The 7,802-nt window shown below is 37.6% G+C and overlaps 1 protein-coding gene and 1 long non-coding RNA gene across 2 annotated transcripts; one reads left to right on the top strand and one right to left on the bottom strand.

The window, feature by feature from the left end:
• Nucleotides 1-682: 682 nt before the first annotated feature.
• On the bottom strand, nt 683-6,426 carry LOC138207071 (uncharacterized). Its single transcript, XR_011179000.1, has 3 exons — nt 6,333-6,426; nt 4,314-4,428; nt 683-1,153 (listed from the first exon to the last, which is right to left on the bottom strand). It is a non-coding gene; the product is annotated as an uncharacterized lncRNA (long non-coding RNA).
• Nucleotides 2,497-7,221, top strand: eevs (2-epi-5-epi-valiolone synthase). Its single transcript, XM_069164001.1, has 5 exons — nt 2,497-3,143; nt 4,287-4,920; nt 5,235-5,474; nt 5,659-5,911; nt 6,118-7,221. Exons 1-5 carry the CDS (start codon nt 3,001-3,003, stop codon nt 6,219-6,221), a joined length of 1,374 nt encoding a protein of 457 aa, XP_069020102.1. The 5' UTR covers nt 2,497-3,000; the 3' UTR covers nt 6,222-7,221.
• The last annotated feature ends 581 nt before the right edge of the window (nt 7,222-7,802 follow it).

Below are 7,802 nucleotides of genomic sequence, written 5' to 3'. Positions count from 1 at the left end.
GAGATATTTATTTATGTATTTTTTTTCACAAACACTACACTGACATTTTGTCAACTGAAAATGTGTTATTTGTTTGTATTACATGAGGTGCTCTCACCTGAAGTCATGTGACAAAAAATGAATTTGAATAATGACTGTCCATTTAGCTCTGTTTTGGTTTCCACCTACTTCAGTAAATGGCTCTTTGCCAACGCTGCTAACTTCGCCTTGTGGTTTGGTTTGGGCATGTGGCTGACCTCTTTTTATTTTTTTTGCTTGAAACAGTGGCATTGCAACACCAATGATCTACAATATAATGGGGACTGCGTTTAGTTCATAATTTTTGTAATCTGGCCCTTTTAAATTATACATGTACTAATTTTGATTATTGCAGCTTTAACCATGAGACATCTACAATATTCCTGACAATAGGAGAATTAAGAGAGAGATAGGTAAATATACTGTGCCGGTCTTAACATGCTGGTTCTGAATATCTATTTTTATCTCTGGCTTCCTTTTTTTATCTGTATTTTCATGTAGCCTACCATTTGATTGAGTTGTGTCCAGCTAAAAACACATCATTTTATAACCTGTTCTCATCTAATACGGCCGTTTTTGTCAAAGCTTACTGGCATCTCATATATATGCAAAAGGTGCCTTTAGTGTAGGCACCAAAAACCACATGTTACCGGTAGATTCTGGAAAAGAGGATGGTTGGTTTAGATGTGACACAGGTGCTATTTGGGTTAGCACCAAAAATACTTGATAAGGATTAGGAAAAGATGAGGGTTTGGTAAAACAGAAGTCCTTTTATGTACGTAATGTTACATAATGACACTTAAAAGAAATCCATATTGAACACCAATGAGATGACAGATGAGGGTGGTGAACTAAACCTGTTGAAGAAACAGTTTAGCTCATTGGCCCTCACCAGGGAGCCCCCTGGTTGTCTCTCTCTCCCCTTGAACCCAGTAATCTCCTTCATACCAGTCCACACCTCCCTCACGTTGTTCTGCTGGAGTTTGGCCTCCAGCTTCCTCCTGTAGGAGTCCTTGCACTCTCTCAGCTTCTCCTTCAGTTCGTGCTGCACTCTCCTGAGCTCCTCCCTGTCCCCAGATCTGAAGGTTGCTTTCTTCTGATTAAGAAGCACCTTCAGGTCACTGGTGATCCACGGCTTGTTGTTGGGGAAGCAGTGTACAGTCCGGGATGGTAGAAGTGGGTGATGTGACGGTATGGTCCATCCCCAACACAGGATTCAGAGAAATGTTGCATAAGCGATTATGTCACTATAGTCTAAACTCACTCTGAATATGTACTTTTTCTTTGAATACATATTTTGGCCCTATAGTCATTCTATACACACATATAGTTACAGCTAAATAGTTTTCAAAGCAGATACTGAAAATGGTTGTACAACCATGCCCATGATTGCATGTATTATGTGTGAATTTTTGCCTCGGAGTGAAGCTGTTGGGATGAGAGCATACATGCATACCTTGTTAAGATTTATCTTTAGATTGACATATACCTTTCTCTTGGAGTGAAAAATGAACTCGGATAGAGTTGAAAGCCTTGAATAGTAATTATACAGTCTCGTTAGTTTAAAACACATTAAATTGCCTTCCTTTATTCATAAATGGGGAAATAATTAAACATTTAGAAATAAAAAAGCGCACAATTCTGCCTTTAAATACAATTATGTTATCCATTGGCATTTCTGGCCCGTTGACACAAGTAATATAAAACAGGCCCCTCATTTGATTTGCATGCCATGCATGTAGACAATGACCACACACACACTCCTTTTGTAGGTTTATCCTATTCCACAGCTGTGATGTAGCAACGCCCCAACAAAGGTTTGCAAAAGGAAGCAAAAGCCAGTTTTGCAAATGTTTTATAAGGAGGGAAACTTTCAATAAGTTCCATAAATCTTTGAATCAGAGTTAAGGCCACAGATTAAACTGCAAGCTCCCTTTAGAAGAAAAGTCTGTAAAATCTGTTGTTGACAAATTCCAAGTAAAATTTCAACATGAACAATTAAATGATCCTACTTGCAAGTATTGTGTATAAAAGCATCCTATTGATTTGTTTCTGCAATAGACAATGACAAAAAATACATCATTGGTAAGTGACATCCTAAATGGCAACAACTGGCAGAACATGTCCTCTATCTTTGGAGAAAAGTAAACTAAAATAAAGGTATTTTGATAAAAAAAACAAAACAAAAAAACAATCAAATCTAAATGTTAACATCATGTTTCTTGGGAGGAATTTGGGATTTTAGTTGCACAAACTCAACTGAAAAAGTAGTCAGGCCTGTCAGCTGGCCCTCATGCCTGCAGCAAATCTCATAACTACTGTCTTAGTGTTGTGTTTCCCACCTTGACAGTTAGTCAAAGTCCAGTTAAACCTGTTTTGGAAAATGGCCTGATGGTCACAACAAGGAGATTTTTGAAACCTTGACAGTTTAAAGAACAGAAGCAATGCTACCAATAATAGATCAATGTATCTGATCACTGTGTCAATTTCCACCTCATTATCCTTATCCTTAAAAAAAAAGTTAAAAAAAAAAAAAGTTAAAAAAAATAAATTCCCCTCGGGGATTAATAAAGTATATACCTACCTACCTACCTACCTTATCCTATAATCTGACATATCAATTGTTCTGTCTTGTCAAAATCCAAGTACAAATGCTTCTTTTACAGTGAAAATGTAATTTTCAGAAAAATGATTTTACATTTTCCTGATCATAACCCCATGTATCTTCATGTAATGATTCACTTATAGAACAGTTAAGTAATGCCAGAGGTGCAAAAACAGTAAAACAGGCTTCCTTACACAAAAATTTTATAAGCATAATACACATGTAATGACATGTGAAGTATGTTGAAAGGAAATGCTCCTCCCTTGTCTGACGGGGATACTTGAAACACCACAAGTATTTAAATACTCAGGCAGGATTCTGGTTAAAACCATCTCTGGCTCTGTTCACACCTTTGACTCACACTCATCACTGCAAGAATGGGGAAATTTTGTCAGAACGATGAAGATAGCAAAGAAAATAAAACTGAGTTTAGTTTAGTACGGGTCAAAGGTACATGGAAGTGTAAACTGGGAAAGACAATCACTAAAGACACAGCTGACTGTGTCTCAGCAGCAAAAATGTGAGTATAACATTATGCTTTCCTCAAGGTAATCTAAATGAATGAAATTACAGCGAAAAAGTGTGATGCCCAAAGTCTTGTATGATATTGTGTTTACTTCTTTGTTTGCATATTTTTTTTTTGTTTACTTATGTCCTCTTCTTTTCTGTTAGTCTGGTATTTTTTAGCAAAAGTAAATTTTCCTCTCTCTAACACCCAGCATTTAGAATATATGCCTTTGTATTTGGTATTTGCACAGGAAATAATAATACCTATTATGGACAGCCACGTTTTTCTAAATGCAAAAAAAATTACAAAGTAAGTAGACAGAAAATGTCAAATTTTAAATTAATTAAATATCTTCAATGCATTTCATTATGTGATTAAAAGGAGGTCAACAAGAGATGTTTCTCAGGGAAGAGAAGTTACATGTGAACACCTGAGGATAGCTCAGGTATTTTTAAGGGGTTAGAATTTTACCTGAACTTATTCATGTTTAGGCAGCTGTTTTGAAAATGGCCTTCAGGGGGAAATGCACTAACAACAGCAAAGCAATGTTCAGTGTGTCTTTCCTCACTCCCACTGTTGAAACGTATTAGTTTGCTCACTTCAATAAAACTTTCTAATTTTCTAGTTTGTGATTGAAGCTATTTTTATTTAAATATTATATAAACTGGCAACAGGACATACATTGAATCAACGTCCAATATTTTGTACAATCAATTACTACAGTTTTCCTCACTGATCCAATGTTTTTTTTAGGTCAGACAACATACAGGAATTCTTAAACTTGTAAATCCATATTAACATATGGTTGAACGTCTGTTACATTCAAGCCCTTACTACGTGAGCTCACACAATACCGATTAGGCGTAACCGAGCTGGCAACATATGTTTCTCAGCCCTATGCTAACTTGAATTAATCGTGCAGCTCTCCTAGACTTTCCAAATGTTATTGTCTCACAGAAAGGCAATAATGGCTTGGTACTTCAAAGTTAAAATTAGCAACCCTTACCCTAACACACCCAAATACCCAACAAAAACAACAATTCAATAAATTAGAAACTAAGCATTCAGTTCACCTTATGCATCATTTTTAAAATATATTATTAGATAGCATCCACAAGATAATGATCATTTGTTTTTATGTGTCTTGTGGGGCAGCTATGAGAGTATTACAGACAAGGGTACCTCTTGGACAGTCGTCAGCCCCATCATCCTTACTTACAAGGTAACCGAGACTTGGGGCTTGCTGGACCCAGGCAACGACACCCTCTTGCTGGGCCACATCACCAACGTGCAGCAGCTGGAGGACATAAAAAAATCAAAAAAGCCAATCAAACGCTTTATCGTCGTTGACCAGGAAGTCTACAAAATTTATGGTCCCAAGCTAACGGAGTACTTAGAGGCCAACAATGTCTTACACAAGATCTTGGCTCTACCAACAACCGAGGAGAACAAATCTATGGAAATGGCCTTGAAGATCCTATATGAGGTCAACAACTTCTCCCTTGACCGCCGCACAGAGCCCATCATTGCCATTGGTGGAGGAGTGTGCCTCGACATTGTGGGCCTGGCTGCTTCACTGTACAGGAGGCGCACCCCCTACATCAGGGTCCCAACCACACTGCTCTCTTACATTGATGCCAGCATAGGTGCAAAGACAGGGGTTAACTTTGCAAACTGCAAGAACAAGCTAGGTGCCTACATTCCACCTGCTGCTGCCTTTCTTGACCTGTCCTTCATACAAACTGTTCCACGACGACACATCTCAAATGGTCTGGCAGAGATGTTGAAGGTATGATAAAGTTCCTGTATGTCAATGTCTGTAAAATAACTTTTGTTATTATTAGATAACTTGGTGGAACAGGTAAGGCAATGCTGTTAAACACATGCAATATATAGCAATGAAATTAGTCAATGTATCACAAAAGGGAAGTTATAATTTCCACGGACAGTCTTTGAACTTCTTCAATGTTCCTTAAAGTAACTCGATGTGCTTGGTAACTCTAAGAGATGAAACAGAGTTGTTGTTTTTTAATGTGTTCTTGTTACCTGTTCTCACAGTACATTGATGTTTTTTTCTATGAATCTTTTGCTGGTCCCTTGCAGATGGCCTTGATGAAACACAGAGGCCTTTTTGAGCTTCTGGAGGAACACGGCTATATGTTGTTGGACACTAAATTCCAGGCTGACACCAGTGTGTATGCGCACAGCAACTTAAAGCCTGCATCACAAGCAACTCGCATAGCCATAATGACCATGCTGGAGGAGCTTGCCCCAAACCTTTGGGAGGATGACCTGAACAGACTTGTGGACTTTGGCCACCTTATCAGCCCAGCATTAGAGATGGTAATTGAATCCTCATGGCAGATAGCTAAACACTTGAAATCCTTTGCTGATACAAGTTGTACATAAAGCATATTGAATATATATATATAGCAGGTCTTTAATTGTATGTGACTGAGATTGTATTGAGTATAACATTTTCTCACAAATCATGATTGACCACAACCACTTTTCTTTTCCCACAAAGCAAGTTCTCCCATCTCTGCTGCATGGTGAGGCAGTGAACATCGATATGTCTTACATGGTTTATGTGTCCCAAGAGAGCGGCCTGCTGACAGAAGACGAGAAGCAAAGGATCATTAGCTGCATGTTGGGCCTGGAGCTGCCTGTCTGGCATGAGGCGTGTACTATAGAGCTCATTGAGAAATCTCTGCAGGACAGGCTGAAACATTCTGGCGGCCTGGTCAGAATGCCTCTGCCTGAAGGACTCGGGCAAGCAGGTAAGAATTAAAAGATTGCACCTGAACTCATCAAACTGTATTACTTTCTGGTTCAGACCAAAAAGTAGCACAATTTATTAGTGTCCTCACAATATAGATGGGATTGAAAACCTTTTTTGCTGTTAAACTTTTTAACTCGTTCTAATGTAATATATGTACAATGCAATCATAACATGCTGTCTTTACTCTTATTTCTTTCATTGCAGACATTTTTAACAACACATCACATGAGATCCTGCACCGAGCTTACAAAAAATGGTGTGATGAGCTGAACGCCTGCTCCGACAGCAGCTGCAGCATTGTTTATTAGAGAATATTTTATATGTAGGGAAGTGAAACTTGTGTTACATACTCTAGTTTTGCATTTTTTTTTTTTTATACCTATGATAAAAGACAGTTGTAGTTTGTAGGGTCCACCTACTGTGTTTTCAGACAGTTTAGCTTCCAACGGTGCTCAGTGTATGTGGTCCTTCTCTTCATCAGTAGAGCCTAACCTAAAATATGATGGTGTCATATTTGATTCGGTACTGTATTCCATCAACATGTAAGATATTTGACCCGTACATGTTTCTTTCATTTACAAACAAAAACAAAACTCGGGTTTCTTTTATTTTTGAATCAGTACTGATCTATTGTATTACTTATGGCACTACATGGTGGAAACCAAAGTATTACTATAGTATTACTTCTTTTGGTTGTAATTTTGCTAACTTACTTAGTTTCTTTCTTTATTTACCAGAAACTTGAGGAACACTGATAGCCTCGAGATTGGCTCACAAAAAGGACGTCATCTGTAGCTACTGGACTTCTCTGTTTGCACTTATATATATAGTGACCAACCAATTATACAGTAATATTCTGTCCTCAGAGTAGGTGTCAGACCACACTTCGACAGATAGCGAACATACTGTTGTATAGAGAGTCAGACGAAGAAGTAAAGTTGAATGAACTTTTACTGTTTGTTTTCCTCTTCTCATGTACAACAATCTTTTTTGTAAAACTGAAATAAGGACAAAAATAAATCACTCAATCAGTATGTATGTCAAAATAAAATTACATATCTTTTCTGATGTACCACACAGAATAAAACACTGTGCTAAATTACCTTCCTTTTCAATAAACAAGGCATGGCTTAATAATTAACATTTTTGCTGAGTCATCACAATGCTTTACCTTAACTTAGATGCTAAAAAAAATACTAGCTCCATAAAAACGTCCCTCTTTATGTTAAAGTTCTATGTAAACATTCAATAAGCAGTACAATTCAGCACACATGATATTTTGGTACTCACAAGCATTGCTTCTCAAGGCACTCAATTTAAGAAAGGCAGAAGATTAGCTGCCCACGTGATCCCTCACCTCTGCTGTGAGCTGGAATCATTGCTCTGGCCACATCATGTGACCCTATTGGCCAATGAATGAAAAGAAGACTTCTACTGCTAAAACTAACTGCAATAACACATGCAACTACCAGGGGGATAAATTAAAATAATCTAAACATCAACCCAATATGCAGAACAAGTAATGTAAAACAAAATACAAACAACTATGAAGGTTATATGGCTAATGTGTTTGCAAACATTTTCCTATTTACGATTAATGGATTATGAGAAAATGGAACCTTGAGCACAGATGCATAAAAGGCCCTCCTTTTTATGCAAGAGACGGACACCTCCGTAAACTGTAGTCATTTGAGACTCTTTTTATGGCCTTTCATGGGCAGGTTGCATCTGCCTTGGTAATTGTGTTTCTTTGTGTTCATTGTTTCTCTTTTTGGTTATTTTGTGTGTCTTTGTGGTTCATTTATGTCACGTTGTGGTCATTGCAATCTATAGTCTACGCTCATGTGATTGGCCGAAAAAGATTGGCTTCATATAAAAAAAATGCCTTT

Source organism: Embiotoca jacksoni, unplaced genomic scaffold (genome assembly GCF_022577435.1).
Source record: "Embiotoca jacksoni isolate LCO1_2020_lvr unplaced genomic scaffold, fEmbJac1.0.p SCAF_1, whole genome shotgun sequence".
Lineage (NCBI taxonomy): Eukaryota > Metazoa > Chordata > Actinopteri > Embiotocidae > Embiotoca > Embiotoca jacksoni.
Note: the sequence above shows the minus strand (reverse complement) of the source record. Positions and strands in the feature narration are given on the sequence as shown.